This window comes from Camelus dromedarius, chromosome 3, assembly GCF_036321535.1.
Source record: "Camelus dromedarius isolate mCamDro1 chromosome 3, mCamDro1.pat, whole genome shotgun sequence".
NCBI classification, from domain to species: Eukaryota; Metazoa; Chordata; class Mammalia; order Artiodactyla; family Camelidae; genus Camelus; species Camelus dromedarius.
The window spans coordinates 63,561,566-63,581,492 of record NC_087438.1 but is presented as its reverse complement, the minus strand read 5'-3'; the positions used below and the strand labels follow the sequence as shown (position 1 = coordinate 63,581,492).

The 19,927-nt window shown below is 34.0% G+C and overlaps 1 protein-coding gene across 4 annotated transcripts in view; it reads left to right on the top strand.

Annotated features, from left to right (window-relative positions):
- ARB2A (ARB2 cotranscriptional regulator A) overlaps window positions 1–19,927 on the top strand; it is a 362,845-nt gene that overhangs the window by 12,093 nt on the left and 330,825 nt on the right. For 3 of the 4 annotated variants that reach the window (XM_031448348.2, XM_010987659.3, XM_064482415.1), the window contains exon 2: window positions 16,335–16,458. The exons of the other annotated variant lie outside the window; for it this stretch is intronic. In XM_031448348.2, coding sequence (XP_031304208.1) covers window positions 16,353–16,458 — 106 coding nt within the window. In that variant the 5' untranslated portion in view covers window positions 16,335–16,352. The remainder of the gene's footprint in view (window positions 1–16,334; window positions 16,459–19,927) is intronic. 4 annotated transcript variants of the gene reach the window in all.

Genomic DNA, 19,927 nt, shown 5'->3' with positions numbered 1-19,927 from the left:
AATGATAAGAATGGGTGGGTATTCATAAGTTAACGGGCAAAGCCAGTCAAATACTGCATTTTATGTATCCACTCCACATTTAATTTTCTTAATACACTTAGTGGTGAAAGTCAGCATTCTTGCCTTCTCAAGAATTGAGAAGAATTTAGTTGAAATTCTTTAGTTTTTCGGCATTTTTTATTTTGCACTCGTTACTCAATGAAGTTGAAATTCTTCAGTTTTTCAGCATTTTTGATTTTGCACTTGTTACTCAATGCTTTTGCAGTCATTATTCTTCTCTAGCCTGATAATTTGTCTTCTTTGAGGGAAGACACTCCTAGTTTAGAAAACTTTGAGTTGAGTAAGTTCCCTTTTTGACACAAGTTATGATTTGATAAGTTAACTGTCCATGTGGTATTTATAGTAGTTGTAAATCGTTGAAATTCAATGGAGATTTAATGTGTGGATAGAGTAGATAACATCTAGTAATTAATTGTTTTGTTTATTAATTTATTATACAGTAAACTTCAGAAAAATTTGATAATCTGTCTGGCCTACATGTAATGCATAAGACATCAATAAATCACTGAGATGGACCAAAACGTTTTGCATTCTAACTTGTTTGCACTTAGTTCTCCACTCTTGGAACTGACTTTTCATATTGCTTTTGAATTTTAGTGAGAAACGCTTAGGATGTGGAAGGAACACCATCCTCATATCTCACTACTTTTTAGTCCATGATGTTTCTTCTCTCTTCTGTTTTCTGGGCCTTGTGTTCCAAATGACTGGAATGGAAAATCGGTGTTGAAAGTGTCAGAATTTGTTGCACTCAGATGTTTATGTACTGTTTAATGTGGTTTGAAATCTTGTAGTTCTTCCCTTTCCCATTGATGAGCAGTGTCTGTCACATATTTAAAATCTGTGTAAATAAAACAGCTGAGATTGTTTACATATTGACCTTAAGGTGAAAAATAGTGATATTTGAGGGAGGATGCCTTTTCTCTCTTCTGTTGCCCTTTTCATTGAGAAGTTTCTCATCTGATTAGTCTTGTACTTTTATTGGGCCATAGGACTGTTGAAAGATCATATATCCTTTACATTTTCAATACAGCTGTTTATGCAGCCCTAATGTTAGTGGTCTGCTATACACTTCAGAAGATTCTGAAGCCCTAAAATTAGTTTTAAACTTAGAAAACCTTAGAAAAGTCTGCCCATGCCTCAAACCTATGCCACATATTTGAACCCAGCTTTACCAAAGCCCTAAACTATTGTATTAGGTACTGACCAAACTAAAAATGAAGTGATACTGTGTTTCCTTATGGTTATTATTTTTATTGTGTATTGCTTCCATCTGAAGGAGGACATGACTATATTAATTATCAAAACCCTGTGTTAATGTGTGGCTATTGTTCCTGCTGTCTATTGGTTCTTTCTGAATAAAGCCTTGACTATATATCATCTAAATCCTACCATATCCTCTAATAGTATCAATTTTTATTGTTTAAGTAATTAATCTAGGTTAGCTAATAGGCCTCATTTTTCTGAAAGAGTGTCATTCAGTATTACTTTGTTTACTAAAATGATAAGATACTGTTTCAAAAATAAAGGACTCATTTTTACATTATCTTTCCTTTATCCATTTCTTAGGAATGTCATCTGCTTTAATAGGCTTTGATAATTTTACAAACAAGCCCTGTTTAAGTCACCATTTATGAGCCCATAATCTGTAAGAGATGTCAAGATGAGTAAGACACAGTCCTTACCCTCTGAGAGGTGATATGGCCTCTGCACAGCTGACCCTAATATAAAATACAAGGAGCTAAATTTCATGTGGTACTTAGGGAGCATGCTATTTGAGCAAAATGTTTCCAGAATAGTAATTAGTGAATGAGAAATGTTTCAGGGTAGAAATGTTCTGTGTGTTAAGTGTAAACTTCATTTTTTAAATTAAGCAGTAAATTTTCTTATGAAAACATGAAGAAAACAGAATCTTAGCAAAATTGAGTTACACATTTTGGTTAAGATTACTCTAAAGATAAGAAAAGATTTCTTTAGAGTCTTAGATTGTACTTATAAAATGTCTTTCTCTCAGAAACCAACCACCTTTTGTATTCTTTAAATGTTGATAGGTACTGTAGCACAGTTTTCAAGGCTGATGGTCATTTATGCCTGTTTTAGTTAGTTCAGCCTTGAACTCTAGCTCATACATTCACTGACAGAATTACTGAGCTGTTGGCTATCTTACTTATTAAGATGCCTTACTGCCTAAGACTTGTTTAAATTTCTGTAAAACATTTGGGTAGGTTTTTTTCCTATCCCTTCACATTTCATAATTACAAAACTTTAGTTTTTGGTTTATTCTTGATAAGTGAATACATTTAGCATTTTTCCAATTACTATTTTCTATTCATTTGTAAAGACATGACTATTTGGTAGATCCAAAAATTTAAAAATATAAATGAAGGATTAGTTCTTCATAAAATTAAAAAAAAAAACTATACTACAAAAGTCCTGAAATAATGTTTCCATTGTAAATTTAAAATGTAAATAAACTTATAGTATTTTTGAAATACATCTTTTCTGTAATATGGTATATCATATTTTAATTGATAGCTTTGTTAAATTTTCCTTTTGGCACAAGTGTCTGAATTATACTCTTTCCATATTTGTTGTTATGGATTTATTTTTTAAAAAACCATTTTCTTAGTTTAATTGTTCCTTCTTCAATTGAATATCTTGTCAGATGAATTTCTTTGCTCCTCAGAGTTTATGCTACACTTTATTCCTTGCCTTTTTCTTCTGAATGGTTCTTACTCAGAACTGACTGACAGTTTTGTCGGCTCACTGATTAAATCGCAGTAAGATTCTTGAGTTTAAGAAGTCAGCTACAAAATATTGAATGTGTAAGAAATCATTTTAAAAGGGAAGGGATGTTATGTTTGGGATTATTTCAGGACTTTACAGAAACCTGGTGTCTCTTGTTTAGTATATAAGCATTATCAAAGTAGGCTGGAATTGTGAAAGAGCCCACTTCTGTGCCCTTCTAGTTCTATGATTTTATGTTCTGAATCTTTATCTAAACTTAAAAAATGATATCCCTAGACTTAGTGGTCTGTAAAAGACCAGCCCTGGAGGCTTTCAGCTTACTTTGGGATCCTTGTAATGTGTGTGTGTTTGGAAGAGTGTTTGTAAAACCAGGTTTACATGAACAAATATTAAAATATATGAATATTTTCATTAAAAGCAAAACGAAACCCATCAACCACTAGAAGAGCAATGCCACAGGTTTACAGAAGCTCTGCCAACTTATGAATAGTCAGATCTCAGGTGGTTACTTAGGGACTAAGTAGTGCCTGAGGTCTCATACAAAGCAAAATTTTGTAGATAACATTTTGAATGAACAAAATGTAGGCTTAATTAAAATCAAGTATGGGCCCTTAAATATATATTTAGACTAACCATTGGTGCTAATTCTTTGTTAGTCCAGGCATCGTTCTAATTTTCTCGCTGCTAATTTGTGTACCAATAAAGGATGGTTGCATCAACATCTGTTTTTCAGTGAAAGGAAGTTTAACTCTCATGCAGAAAAAGCAGTATTTTCAGCATTTGTCATTTAAACAAATAGAAATGAGTTTAACAAAATGTTATCTTCAGACAAAGCACCAGATAAAATGTTTTATGCTTGCTTTATTCTCGTTCCAGCATCAAGTCCTCCCTCCAGTGGCTGCTGTTACAGCATTTTCCTTTTTCTCCTTATTTTGGAAAAACAAAGATGGTTACTAAATTTGTTTCCCCTCAGAATTAAAGCTCATTTTTTTGTCATGTTGAAAGATTGGTAGATGATCCTGTGTGGAAAATAGTCTATTGTGACTCCACGAGCCTATCCTTTAGCAGTCAAGGGGACAGATTGTTCTGAAATGAATTCTTAGTCCTCACCTTTTATGTTCAAGTTGCTTGTAACTGCCCCTTATGCCAGCATTTAAACATTTTAATTGCTTGTATATTGTCAAAGGCAGATTTTACTTGTTATCCTTACTAGTGGCAGTTACCAAGCAGAGAACAAAAACACAAGTAATAGCTCATGTTCATAGTTATATTTTTAAGTATTTTATTATGAAGTTTTAGGATATTATTAATTTTTAATACAGGTTTTAAAAATTATAGTTTTCTTTTTCAGTAGCTGGAGCAACAGCTTTTGAGAAAATCAATTTTTATTCAAAATATTACTCCTATTTCAAAATAGGCAAGGAATCAATTGAGTTTCAATAATATCATATTTTATTGATATATAACTGCTCTGAAGTTTGCTCAATATCTGTTTATCCTTTTTTTCCTTATAACTGCTTCTTGGGTTTACTCAGCAGAAGGACTCCCAAATTTCTGACTAAATAGACAGGATTGGAGTCCCAACATTATGTTTAGAGAAAAATACCCTAAAGAACAATTTATGCAAGGTAATACTGCTAAAATTAGTTACAATATTCCTTTTCTTTTAGTGTTTTTCTCTATCATTTACTTTAGAATAAATTGTTGATAAACTGAAAAAAATATGTTCAACCAGGGCTTGTATGTGATTATACATATATTATATACAGAATCAAAAGTGACCGCCCTATATGGAGTGCTTACGTGAGTTATAGACCATAATAATGTAATGAACAGCTTTAAATTCACCACTCAGTCTGAGACTCAAAGCACGATCAACATTTGCATTGACCTATGTATTTCTCCCCACTTCATGCCCTCCCCTCCTTCCCAGAGGTAACCACTATTCTGAATTTCTCTTGATTTTTTTTTATAGTTTTATCACCTAAATTTCAATACTAATAAATTATTTTAGTTTAGTTTGTTTTTGGGCTCTGTGTAAATGACATTATACTGTATGTTTTCTGATTCTTGGTTGTTTTCTGATTCTTGGTTGTTTACTCAGTATTGGAGCATTCATCCATGTTTTTGAGTGCGGTGGTGGTTCATTCATTTTCACTGCTATGTACTGTTCATATCTATTAATATACTGCAGTGTATCTGCCCTCCTATAATTGGAAAACAGCCTTTTCCAGTTGTGGTGGCCAGATTTGAAGATGGCCTCAATGATCTTTGCTTCTTGATAGTCATGCCTTTGTGTAGACCTTTCCTACATTGAATAGGGTTGTCCTTTGTACCAAAAGAATATCATGGAAGTGATGGTGAGAATTTTGTAGCTTTGTCCGTGCTTGCCTGGCTCTATCTGTCTGCCAGAAGCCATGGCATGGTGTTACTCAGGCAGACCTATGAAGAAGCCCATGTGGGGAGGTACTTAGGCTTCTAGCAACAATCAGTACCAGTAATTTATCTGTGTGAGTGAGCCATCTCTAGCCCCAGTCAGACTTTCAAATGGTTGCAGACCTTGCCAGTGTATCTTGATTACAACCTCATGAATCTGAGCCCAAACCTCCCAGCTGAGCTGCTTCCAAATTTCTGATCCATAGAAACTGCAGATTATCAATGTTTGTTTTGGCAACTACATTTTGACGTAATTTGTAATGCAGCTATAAAACTGGCTTTTTTTTATGTTAATGAGCATTTCCTGAACATTTTTAATGCTTGGACCAAGATGTGAGATTACTGGGTTGAAGATTATAAGAATGTTTAACCTGGATATCTTATGCCAGTTTTTTCAACGTGGTTGTATTAATACGTACTTTAACCAGCAATGTGAGTAAGAATCTCCATTATACTCTATTCTTTTTAACTTTGGGTATTGTCACTTCTTAATATTTTCTAGTGTAGTGAGTGTGAAAGAATATTTCATTACAGTTGTATTTCCTGCCCCAACATCAAAACAGTAGTCTTCTATATTTTCCCCTAAAAAGTTTAAAGTGTTGCTTTTTACTTTTACGCCTTTAATCTATTCAGAATTGATATCAGTGGAAATGCAGTATCTAATTTCATTTTTTTACTGTGTAGTTAACCAGTTCCAATTATTGATGAGTCCATCCCTTCCCCGGTGATGTGTCAATATTATCTGAATCTACTTTGAAGTTCTGTTGGTCAATGAGTTTATTATATTATTAATGACATATTGTCCTAATTACTGTTATGCCTGGTAAGGCAAGCCTTCCTATCATATTCCTCTTTTTTAGAAGTGTTTTATTTTCTTGGCCATTCTTGTTCCATGTGATTTTTTGAATTCGTTTTTAAGATTTGTGAAAAAACTCTGTTGGGCTTGAGTGGAATTTTGTTGAATCCATTTATAAATTAGAAATCAATTACAGATTTATCAATTTGGTATCTTCATAGTATTGAGTCTTTCTGTCCATGAATATAGTATATCTCTTCATGTATCTCAGTCTTCTTAATGTCTTTCAGTAACATTTTATCATTTTCTGTGCATAGGCTTAACACACCTTGTTAGGTCTGTTCTTGCTATGTAAATTATTTTTTGCTATATTTTGTTATAAATGATGTCTAAAAAAAACCAAATATGCTTTATAACTGATTGTTGCTGGTGTTTATGAAACACTATTTTTATATAAAAATTGCTTTAGCCATCTTGCTAAATTCTCTTTTAATTTCTAATAAGAGATTTCTTATTTTTTTAAGTTTTGAAGATCTTGTTTCTTGATACTTCTTATTTTATTGTCGTTTTAGATAACTATGTTATCTGCAAATAATGGTAACTTTTTTTAATTTTCAGTCTTTATACTTGTTAATTTTTTAAATATCTTCTTATACTGATTAGAACCTCCAAAATTTTTTGACTAGACATGGTAATAGTAAATTGGCAGGAAAGAATGCCCATCATTATTTTAAAGATAATATTTTTAATAACTTACTACGGAGAGTAATTTTATTGTAATTTTTATCTCTATCATGTTAAGGGTGTTCTTTTTTTTTATTTGTAATTTGCTGTGGCTTCTCTTCCAAAAGTGAGTATTGAATTTTATCAAATACTTTTCTGCAGATTTTGAAGTTACTATGGTTTCTTCATTTATGTTAATTTAATGAGTAACATTTGTAGAGACTGTAATGTTTTGTAATGTACTTTCCAAGTTTAGTTATTCTCAACAAGAGGGTTCCTGGGGAACTTAACTGTAATACGGCAAATAAAATCTAGTTGTAAAATTCTTGATTCTCATGATCGTAGGAAGGGATTCTACCACTTTGTGCTTATGTAGACAATATTAATGAAAGCCATCTGGCATACTGTTTAAGCATAGGTCTAATAACATAAATGGCTTAACATTCCACACAGTGTTCTTGTACTGACAACTTCAGTGCCACAGAGTTAGTTTTAATTGTGTAATTAATAGTATGGCTTAATTAATAGTGGCTGCAATTAATTGTGTGGCTAAGTGATGGTTGTTTCTTGTGGGGAAAAATAATTTGTAGAAGCCAAGAGGGTTCAAAGCTCCTTGTTTTGGGAATAAGAGAATTTTGTTGCCTCAAATCCTTTGTTAATTTAGTCAGGGTATGAATTGTGTGTATTGTTTTCTGAATAAAGTAAATAACCACTGAAACTAATATGGTAGTTTAAAAAGGTGAAGTATCACATTTCTAATTCTCTTTTTTTAAGATCAGATATTTGTAGTATCACAGCAATAGAGAACCTCCCAAAAATCTCTCTCTAATAAATTCATCACCTGTTGGTACCAGGATGTGGGCATTATTGAAATATGGTACAAACATGAAATTCTAGAAAGTACTATTACTTCATAAAGAATTGGGAAATTCTAGAGGCCCCCCCCCAAAAAAAAAAGATCATTCATTCTTAAAACACTTAAATGATAACATTCCCAGTTGTTAACACATTTAGGTAAAGTCCGGCTTCACAGATATTTTCCCCTTAAGTAAACAATAAGGAGTCCACTGTCAGTAGACATTGGATATGAGTGGTACTTAAATGCCTATTTGCAGTACAACTGTGGTCTCTGCAAAGCCTAACTTTGCCATTAAACTTTATTGCTAGTGTTATTAGTATAGCTTACTGGGCTTAAGAGTAAATTGCTTGATTATGTGCTCAAGATTTTCCTTCTCTTTTTTTTTTTCCCTATAACAAATGGTAGATTTTCAACTTTGAAGTAAGTTAGTATAATGTGTGGGATCAGTTGCAACAATAATCAAGATAATAATAATAGTAATAATAAAGCAATTATTACCAAATTTCAGTCCTTAATAGAAATTGGGTAAAATTGGGATTTTAATGAGTCTTTCTGAAGTCCACCTACCAATTCTTTTTCATAGAAGCAAAAGAGAGGAGTGAGATGGTCAAGCCTCCTCACTTTTGAGACTATGCCTGCCCTTTGGCATGGTAGCTATAGAGAAGAGATGGGAGAGAGAGGGAGCCACTTAAAACACAGTGAGGAACACTGCTCCAATGCAAACATATCTCTTTTGGGCTATAGGGATCATCTCCTCAAAAAGAAACAAGTACCCATTAGCTGTCACTCTTCATTCTCTCCCCCACCCCAGCTCCCCAAGACCATTCATTAATCTACTTTCTGTTTCTGTGTATTTGTCTATTCTGGGCATTTCATATAAATGGAATCATACAGTATGTGATCTTTCTTTCACTTAACATAGTGTTCTCAATGTTGTTTATGCTGTAGTATATATCAGTACTTCATTCCTTTTTTATTTGTGAATAATACTCTGTTGTATGGGTATATATGACATTTTGTTTATCCAGTCATCACTTGATAGACACTAAAGTTGTTTCTACTTTCTGGCAATTATGAATAATGTTTCTGTGAACATTTATGTATAAGTGGTGGTATGGACATGTGTTTTCATTTCATTAGGTACGTGGCTGGAAGTGAAATTGCTGGGTCATATGGTAGATCTGTGTTTCACATTTTGAGAAAATGCCAATCTATTTCACAAGTGGCTGCACCAGTTTTCATTCCGAGTAACAATGTATGAGGGTTCCAATTTCTCCACATTTTCACCAACACTTGTTATTCTCTTTCTTATTGATTGAAGCTATGCTATAGGGTGTGAAGTGGTGTCTTATTGTGGTTTTGGTTTTTTATTTTTATTTTTTTGTTTTTATTTATTTTGGAGGGGGGTTATTAGGTTTATTTATCTATTTAAGGGAGGTCCTGGGGATTGAACCCAGGACTTCGTGCATGCTAAACATGTACTCTACCACTGAGCTATACTCTTCCTTCCCTATTGTGGTTTTGATTTGCATTTTATGAATGACTAATGATGCTGAGCATGTCTGTTTTGTGCTTTTCGGTCATTTGCATATCTTCTTTGGAGAAATGTATATTCATGTCCCATGTCCATTTTTAAAATTAGGTTATTTGTCTTTTTATTGTTGAGTTGCCAGAGTTCTTTTTATATTCTGGATACATCTTTTCTCAACATTAGAACATTTTTTTTGGTTTAACTTGCACTTGGATTTTTCAGAAGTACCTGCTGAGACAAAATTTGGAGTGCAAGATGTTTGTTAGAGATCAACACTTGTGAAAACAAGGACAACAGGATTACTCAGAGGGAGAAGCTGAACTAAATGCAGACTGGACAAAACCTCAGCCAGCCTGGTGGTGAGCTCTGGAACAAACACTGGCTGTCAGGGCTGTCTTGCATCAGGCTGCAATGGCTGGGCCTTTATTTTTCTGCTTGGCCGTGTCAGCTCCTGGGGGTCAACCTGGGAAAGGTGTGACCTTGATTGAGGCAACACTCTGCATCTGAGGCCAACTCGGAAGTGGTGAACGGCTGCAGGCTGCTTGCTGATTGTACTCCCTACTGCTGAGCAGCAAGTGCCCTTGAAGGGGCATCTGGAGGATTCGCCTTAGTGTCTACCATGTGCATATTGTATTTTAAAATTTTGGTTGAACCTTGAACTCACAAAGTGAGCAGAGATGCTAGTAAGAGTGTTTATGGAATGAGAAAATTTGATTCAAGCTTTGCAGATATGTTATTACTCCTATTTCATGGTATTGGCTATTTTTAAATCTTATGAAGATAGTTTCTGTTTGGGTACTTTGGCCTGGAGTTATGTACATTCATAATATTAGTTGTATTTTAGTATTTATGTTTACCATAGAATTAAAGTCTCTTAAGTAGCTTGTATGACATTTTAGTTTGACCTATATCAAAGAGGCTACTGTTTGTTTGACATTTTCTGTTTTTCTAAAATTATGAGCATATCTCCTTTTTGAGAATTATTTTGTTCTCTACTACAGCTCTGCTATTTCTGCTCCATATTGTGAAAACTTCATAAAAGGCTAAATTATTTATTCCCTTGAGGGGCTTCAAAATTGAGAATTATCTTAAGAATTGTCTTAGCTATTTTTAATTTCTTTGATTCTGTTTTAGCATTGTCTTGCAGATATTCTAAATTTTTCTTTGTAGCCTTGCTGAGTTTCTGTCTTTTTGGTAACCGAAAAGCATTGTGAAACCTAACAAGATGTCTATCAATTTTGGAAACTGTTATAAAGACACAGTACTGCAATATTAGTTTCTTCTAAAGTCTTTGTATTTGATAGACCTTAACTTTTGACTCTTTCTTTCAGATGCTTAATTTGCTAAAGGACTGGGAGGAATGATGGGGAATGATTTTTTTTTTTAAATAGATGTGCAACAACTTGACAAATAGTTTATTTGTTTCGGTTTGTTTCCAGTTTAAGAATTACATATTTTTTATTGATTTATTGCTTTCTATTTTTTTATTGAAGTGTAGCTGATTTACAATACTGTGTTAGTCTTGGGTGTACAGCAAAGTGATTCAATTTTGTATGTGTGTGTGTATGTGTATTTCAGATTATTTTCCATTATGGGTCATTTCAAGATATTGAATATAGTTTCCAGTGCTATTCCATAAATCCTTGTTGCTTGTCTATTTTGCATATAGTAGTTCTATCTGTTGATCCTATATTCCTAATTTATCCCTACTTCCTTTTCCCCTTTGATAACCGTAAGTATGTTTTCTATGTCTGTGAGTTTGTTTTTGTTTTGTATATAGAGTCATTGGTTTTATTTTTTAGATTCCACATATAAATGATACCATATAATATTTGTCTTTCTCTGTTTGACTTAATTTACTAAGTATAATATTCTCTAGGTCCATCCATGTTGCTGCAAATGGCAATATTTCATTCTTTTTTATGGCTGAGGAATATTCCATTGTGATGAGGAGAAATTTTTATCCATCTTAACTCTGAATAGCAAGCCAAATAGATTGAGACAATTTTGGTGGACAGCTTTTGTCTATATATATGTAATTAACTTCCTCCAGTTTGCCCAAGCTCCAAATTGTAATACTTTCTGTATAAATTAGTACAGAAGAGTGAGAACGTTCTGTAGATAAAGAAACTGGAATGGTTTTACTAGTTGGAGTTGAGTCGTTTGACTCTACCATCATGATAGAGTAGAAGGAGCCATAACTAGGAATCAGAAGACCAGAGTTAGAATCCCAACCACCCCTTACTGCCTGGATTGCCCTAGCCAGGTTACTTAGCTTCTCAAAATCCAGGTTGCCTCGTGTCTGTAACGTGCAGATATTTCAACTCTGCCTACCAATGCCAGTTGTGGCAATGACCAAATAAGATAATGGGTATGAAAGGATTTGGTGACTTTGTGAATAACATGCACATTTAGGAAGAATGGTGTTCTTCTTTGGACACAGCTTTAATCTAAATAAAGGTGGAACTCACAAACTTGAACTTTTCCAGATACATGTTTTAATAACATTGGAAAAACAAATTATATAAAAATTAATTAAAATTCCATTATGATTATATCTATGCAGCCTTGGAAACCCAAGTCAACTCAACAAGTATTTATTGTCAGACATTATTGTTTATTTTTAGGATTCATCCAAATGATGCACATTGAAAGTTTCTCATTCCTATAAGCTGAATTGATAAGGATATCCGTTTTGGAGTTTGAGCACATAGTAATTAGACCCAAATGATTTCTGATATTATGTGGGTTACTAATACTTATAAAGGAATTTATAGTTCATAAAATGTCTTTGTCTACATTTTCATATAATCTTCATAATTACCCTGTAAAGTGAAGTGCTTTTACTTTCTGTGTTATTCCCATTAACTAGGAGTTGTACCCTTCTCGAGATCACTTAGTTACTAGGTGGTGGAATCAAGGTTAAAAACCTGGATTTCTCATCCCAAACCTCATCACATTTCTTGAGAAGCCAAGGAATTATTTTAGATGTGCTTGGATTCAAACCAGGTATTTCCACTTTGAACTAAACCTTGAAGCCTCTGTTTTCTGTGAACTAAGAACGCATATTACCCTGGGCTTTTTCTTCCACGTCTGCTCCAGTCTGGTACCTTTATTCTCTAGCCTCTTCCCCAGTGCCCATATGTCTGTCTCTCTCTGTCTCTGTCTCTGTCTCTCTCTCTCGCCCGCACACACACACACACACACACACACAAACACACACAATCTCTCTCTCTCATACTCTCACTCTCCAGAGCATACATTTTCACACTGTTGCCTAAGAACTATAAGCTGTCCAGGACTATTATCAACTGACCTTTGTGGATGAGCAACTTCTGAGTAACATGCCTATTTTAACTGTATTTTGGGTAGGTCTTTGGTTCCTCAGAAATCTCTGGTACCCATTTACTTGCTATGTTTTTAATTGCGGGTAGGCTCTCATGATTTGAATTTCCAGAGCTTTGCTAAGCACTGATTCTTTGAGACCAAATCAGCTAGCTCCAAGGGTCCCAGGGTATTAACCCAATTTCACTCGTCCTGTGATATATTTTGTACTTTCTCATCATAGCATTCAGAATGTGAGGTAGAAAGGCCTTGTGTTGCGAAGTCATCTATGTCTAGGTCCAATTTAATACCTGCCTCAAAACAAATAGACACAGGAAACTGAGGCTTCTATGTATCTTTGTGTACATTTATAAGTGCTCATGCTGTATTTCGAGCAAGCAGGGAAAATAAGAAATATTCTACTGTTTCATGTTTTGAAATACTGACTGGGTAAAGATTACACATGACAAGTTATTTATAGCTTTATTTATACATAGTGGATTCTCTGTTGGAATCATAGAAGGGAAGGAGATATGATAATTGCTTTGTGTAGTTCACAGAATGAAATCGCAAACTGAGATGTTTTGCATCTAGTTTATACTGTAACCATTTCTAGGAAACCATATTTAAACAGCAGTGGTTATCATGAAGTATACAACATGTCAACTGTGTCCCAATTCACATCAGTAAAATCCTTCCACCACTTTATTCCCTATAACCTAACTTCCATCAGATAATACTAAATAAACTATGTTGAGTGCACATATTAGTATTATATCAAATGTATAAAACGGCTTGCTGGCTGCATTTTCAGTCGTGTTTATCTGTGGTCATGCAGGTTATAACTCTGAATTTTTATTAGGAAAACTAAATTGAGAATTTATAATATTCCTGATTTAGTTTCACCAGCTGTGCCACAGCCAAGGAAAATAACTCTAGAGGGTAAAAATCTAACAGTGAATAAGAAAGCAGTAGACAAATTGCTTTTGCTTCATGCCTACCTGCTTTGCATCTGCTGCTATAAGGTTTAGGGTCAACGATAGTAATTAGTAGTCTCCTAACTTGTGTAGCATCCTTCAGTGAATTGTGATGTGTATTTATAGGTTGTCTCATATAAAATAAGAATAATGATTATTAATTGATATTTAATCTTGGGAGTGTTGAAAGTGATTCTTTAATATGTGAATTGCCTTTTTCCCCCTCTATCTTTTATTCATTTATTTGTTAATCTGACAAAATTCATTGAGCTTCAAATGTACCAGACATTGTACTAGGAACAGACCTGATCCTTGTCCTCATGGAGATCAAAGTCTAACAGCGGAATGTGTTATTAAACATTTCAGAGTAGTTAGGACTTTTTTTTTCAAGCTTCACTGAGATACAATTGACATGTAACATGTAACATGTAAATGTAAGGCATGTGATGTGATGATTTGATTTATGTATGTATCGTAAAATGATTACCACAATACGGTTAGTTAACACGTCCATCACCTCACATAATTATTACCTTTTTTTTTTTTTTTTGGTGAGAACTTTTAAGATCTACTCTCCTACCAACTTTCAAGTATACAACACAGCATTGTTAACTACAGTCACCATGCTGTACGTTGGACCCCCAGAATTTTAAAATGTGAATATTGAAAATGACTCTTAACATCAAAAATATTTTATAATTTTGCCGTCATTGAAACAATCACAATGAAGAAACTGTATAAATTATTATATTTAGAAATTAGGCAATTTGAGACCAGTGAAAAATAACCTAACAGTTCATATTTAGCATACTGAATTGGCAGAGGAATAGGGTAAAAAAATGCAAGAAATCGCCTGTAAATAGTTAATTTAGTTTTTGAATTGTTAGCAAAGAGCACTGTCTGGAATCTGTCATTATGAACATTTCTATTTCGTTTCTGCTACAGGATGGTAGATAATAAGGAGTTGCTGATGAAACTTGTATGCGTACTTGCGGGACTTTACAGATTAAACTGATTCCTGAATGTAAATAGAGAGCCCTTAGGAATATTGCTTTTTTATAATAGCATTCTAATGGTCAGTCTGGGTCTTAGGTATTTTATTTGTGGCAGTTTGACAGTTTGATTTGGTCACCAGAGAGTAAGCCCCACCTGGGCTGTGACCATGTTTTATTCACCATTGCACCCTGGCGTCTTACACACTGCCTACCCTATAGACTAAAAAAGGTTTCTTGAAGGAATATGGACATATTTCATCCATGTAGAGATTTGAGTTACCTACTCACAGAAGAAAAATAACTACTTCCATGCTAATAGAAAATGCTTTACCAGTCCGAAATAGTCTCATAGTCTAGTAAGGAAGCCTCACATCATTGAGAAGCAATAATACTGCTAGTAATAGCAATGACTATTGACTAATGACTATATACACCTTCTATAATATTAATTCTCAACCACTATTATATGAGCTACATTTTATAAATGAGGAAACTGAAGATTTTGAATATTAAGTGACTTGTTCCTGGCCACAGAGCTATTATTAAGTGGTGAAGCTAGGATACATTTGCAACAGTTAAATAATACAAGCCAACACATGTTGGGCACTTAATTATGCATTAGCCACTATGCTAAATGTTTTACATTTAACTTCACTGTGATACTATGAGGGAAGCATTATTATATTTCCATTTTACAGATGTGGAAAATGGGGCATAGAGAAGTTAAGTAATTTCTCAAGGGCACGTGGCCAGTTAGTGGTACAGCTAGAGGGCCCTTCCTCTTATACTGTCCCACCTACAGTTAGAATTGAGAAAAGGGCAGCATTGCTGTATGACCCTTGGAACATTCATAGTTTAAAAATATTATTTTCAATATTATTATTATCTTTAAGTATTTTCTGCTCTACTCTGCTGATTACAAAAATGCTTCAGTTTTTAAAGGTAATTGTAAAATACACCTGAGTGGAAACTCCAGTTTGCTTTTTGGGTAATAAGTGAATCAATCAGAGGAATATTCAATCTTGTTTCATTGCAATTTTTATACAATTTCATTAACAATTATGGATTGACTAGTTCATTTTAATTTAGTTTAATTTTTGCCATTATCGGTGTTATATGTTTTCTTTTAAGCTTTAGGAATAGTGGTTTTGGTTTTTTTTTCCCTGTTTGTAGGCACCCTGGGAGAAACCATCTGTATAGTTCAAATGGCTTCTCTTTGGCCAAGGCAGAGCAGAATTAGATTTTAATAAATCGTAATTTGATATTATGATTGCTTACTGGAATGCCATTTATAGAGTATGGCTTCCAGACATTGAATTTGACATAGTTCCTTGTTTATTAAAAGGGCTATTTTTTTCCCTTAAAGTTGTATTTTGAATTACGCTAGAGGTAATTTATGGCTACTTTGTGTATTTTTCCTCTGCCTGTCTGCATGTCCGGGAGGAAAACATTCTGACCTTGTAAATGGCAGTTTACAGTTGATTTTAAAAGAAATTTTAAGTTTTTGGAACTACCTGGAGATAAGTTTTTTTTTTTTTTCTAATTAGACGTTAGAGAACTAAACGTAAATAGTAAGTTTAGCTAATTCAATTCAGCAGCATTAGGTTTCTGAATATAGAAGGCATTGTGTTTGGTGGTAGGAGAGATATCAAGATGACAAAAATTTGATACCTCTATCCTGAGGCTTGTAATCTGTTAGCTGACTCAAGCAAATACATAAATAAGTAAAATGCAAGGCAGGCTACAATAAGTACTGTGGTATGGGCATCAACAAAGTACAGTGAGAAATCAGAATAGAGAGATTAATCCTAACTGGGAGGATCTAGGAAGTTCTCATGGAGTAGGTAGGATTGAGTAGAGCTTAATTTATTGCTTTCATTCATTCTAGACTGTCTTCTGAAGATTGATGTCTATTTCCTTGAGCTCTTTAATTTTGTTGACAATTTGGATAAGCATGGCACAAATCCAGCAGGGAGGTCCAGATGAAAAAGAAAAGACAACAGCACTGAAAGGTACATACTTAATTTGCTTTTTCAGGATATTTTCATTATGCCTGATGAAGATACAGGAATATTTAGGTGACCTTACATTCATTTCAATTCTAAAATAAGAATATCAGTACTTAATCTATTTGTAATTATTTGTATCCCTCACAGCAGCTACCTCAGTACCTTGATATGTAGTATATGCTTAGTAAATAAATCATAGAATCATGTAAGTTTACAGCTTTCAGAATTCTTGATGCTTTTCTAATTCAGGGTCATGTATGTAATGGTAAAACTAACACTAGAGGTCTTTTGAGTCAAGACTAGTGTAACCCTTACCATATTTTTGTTGTTTGAAATGTCGTACTAGGTTAGGATAATAACCTGCCTAATCCTGTATTCTGTGTTTGTGGCGTTGGCACTAGGGATATTTTATGAGAAGCTCTCCATAAGAAGGAATCTGCCTTAGACATTCTTTGGGAATTTGGGAGCTCTAGACTTAAAAAAAAATCTGTTATCTAAAATAATTTTACTCGTAAAAGAAGTTTCCATTGTTGAGCTATAAGGTTTTTTCATTATCATATATTTTAATCTATCTAGTGACTTGCCCAAGATCAGATCATCTAAATAACTTGTGCAAGGCCTCACAATTTCTTTATTTGATGGTGGAAAACAAAAACCTTAAGGATTTTCTGAATGTTGAGATGCCAGCTCTGCCAGACGATAAGAGTCTCTTTTATTTGATTCATTGTAGAGCCTATCTGGTTTTCAAGCTGCTTTGTAGGAGATGTCCCAGCTGAATATGTACCAGACCGTCTTGGCTGTAGCCATTTCTCTGCATCCGTAGCTGCTGTCCTACCTTGCTGTGGCAGGCTGGAAAATAAAAATACTTAAAGAATCTCTCCTCCTACCTTCTTTTATCTCCTTTCATGAAAGCCTAAAGCACATGTAGGGTAAAGAAGACAGTTTCTTAGATAAATTTGTCTCACATTGTCCCTACTTTTAGACTTGATGAGGGGAGAGTGTACCTAACCCTTACCTCCAGAACTGGAAAATGGCTAATAACATTGCTTTCTCCCCACAAATGTGAGAGGTGATGATGTCCTGGATTAGGGTGGTAGCAGAGAGGATGAAGAAGAATGGACAGACTTTTATATTTTGAAGGTGGAGGTGACATGATTTGCTGTTGAATTACACATGAGATGTTAGAGAAGAAACTAAGATAGCTATGAAGGTTCTTGGCCTAAATAGCTCTAAGATAGGTGCTGTCACTTAGATTAAGAAAGCTGCGAAAAGCAGGCTGTGGTGGTGGTAGAGGAAAGCAAGAGTTAGGTTTTAGACATATTAAACATTAAACTGAAATTCGATTTCAACATCAAGCTGGAGAAGTTGAGAGTGGAGTTTGGGAGAGCATTAGCATTAGGGATAAAAGTTTTGGGAATTGTTAGCATAGCGCTAGTATTTAAAGTTAGGGTCCTCACTGGGATCACCAGGGATGTCACTACAGCCAGAAGAGAGAAAAGGACTGAAGACTGAACCCTGGCGCATCTCGACTTTTGAGTCAGGAAGATGAGAAAGAACCAGTATTAGAGGCTGAAAATGAATTTCTAGTAAGATAGGCTAAGAACTAGGAGCAAGAGGGAGATCTTGAACACCTAGTGAAGAAAATGGGAGTAATTAATTTAGTCATGATTGCGAATCAGATCAGATGAGGACTGAGAATTTACTTTTGGATTTGAAAGTATGGAGATTATTGGTGATCTTCACAAAGAGCTGATTTAGTGAGCTGATGAAAATGAAAGCCTTGTTGGAGAACTTCAGTAGAGAACGGGAAGAGAGGAATTTGAGACAGTTACAGACAGCTCTATAGAAAGTTTTACTGCATGTATGTATGCTGCTGGGAATAAAGAGCACACTTAGAATAATGGTTAATTTAGAAATGAGGACAAGGAATGTGTGTGAGTTTCCATCTAGATAGTTTTTGTTGGGTTTCCACCTAGATAGCTTTTGTACATCTTCAACCTTACTTGATAATGTGAAAATTTGATTTCTCGAGTTGTGTTTCCAATTTACACTTCCACAAGCAGTATATAAGAGTTCAGATGGATTTTCTGGATTTTAGAGGTAGTACAGTGACGTTAAAAGAGTATGGATACAACTATCTGGATTCAAACTCAGGTTTTCCCACTTGCCATGAACAAATTGCTTACTTTCTTTGAATTTTTTTCTTCATTGGTACAATAGGAATAAGAATGCTTAGCACACATGAGCTTGTAATAATGATTAGTGAAGGAGTCAAATTGAAAATATTAGAAGGTAAAATGGCACATGAATAGCAAAGTGTATTTTATAACAAATTGACAAACTGAACAAAACATTATCCCTAAAATGGTCTTATGTATCAGTTTTTTCTTTGATGGATTGTGCTTTTGGTGTCATGTGTAAGTACTCTTTGCCTAGGCCTACTTTATGAAGATCTTCTCTTGTGTTTTCTTCTAAAAGTTTTACAGTTTTTAGATTTTACATTTAAGCTAATGATGCAGTTTGAGTTAATTTTTATATAATGTATGAGACTTATGTCAAAGGTGGTTTTTTTTTTTTTTTTTTTTTTTTTTTTGCCTATTGATATCCAGTTACACCAGCACTATTTGTGAAAAAGACTCTCTTTCCACCATTGAATTACTTCTTCGCCTTTATCTAAAATGAACTGGGCATATTTGGGTGGGCATGTTTTGGGGGTTCTCTATTTTGTTTCATGTATCTGTGTCTCCACAATCCATATTATCTTGATTACTGAACTAAATAAGTCTTAAAATTGACTAGAGTGATTCTGTTCACTTCATTCTTATTCAGAATTGTTTGGCTATTCTGTGTCCTTTGCCTTTCCATACCAATTTTAAAGTAAAGTTGTCTATATCTACAAAAAAAAATTTACTGAGATTTTGATAGAAATTGCATTTAAACCTATAGATGAATGTGAGGAGAATTGACATCTTTACTATATTGAGGTTTCCAATTCATGAACATGGAATGTCTCTCATTTATTTAGATCTTTGTTTCCTTCATTGACACTTTGTAATTTTCATCACGTAAGTCTTGCATATTTCTTACTAGATTTATCTGTGTTATAATTTTCAGAGTGATTGTAAGTGGTGTGTTTTTAATTTCAGTTGTTACATGTTTATTGATAGTTTATGGAAATACGGTCAAGTTTTGTGTGTTGATGTCATATTCTTTAACTTTGCTGAAGTTACTTATTAGTTCCAAGAGATTTTGGGGGTAGATTCCTTGGGATTTTCTATGTAAACCATCATGCCATTTGCTAATTGAATATTTTTATTTCTTCCTTTCCAATCTATGTGCCTTTTATTTCCTCTTTTGCTTTTTTGCACTGGCTAGGACTTTCAGTACTGTGTTGAAAACTGTTGAAAAAGAATAATGAAAATGGACAGTGAGTGGTGCCACTCCCATTTTTAACCCTTAATTTCTAGACCTG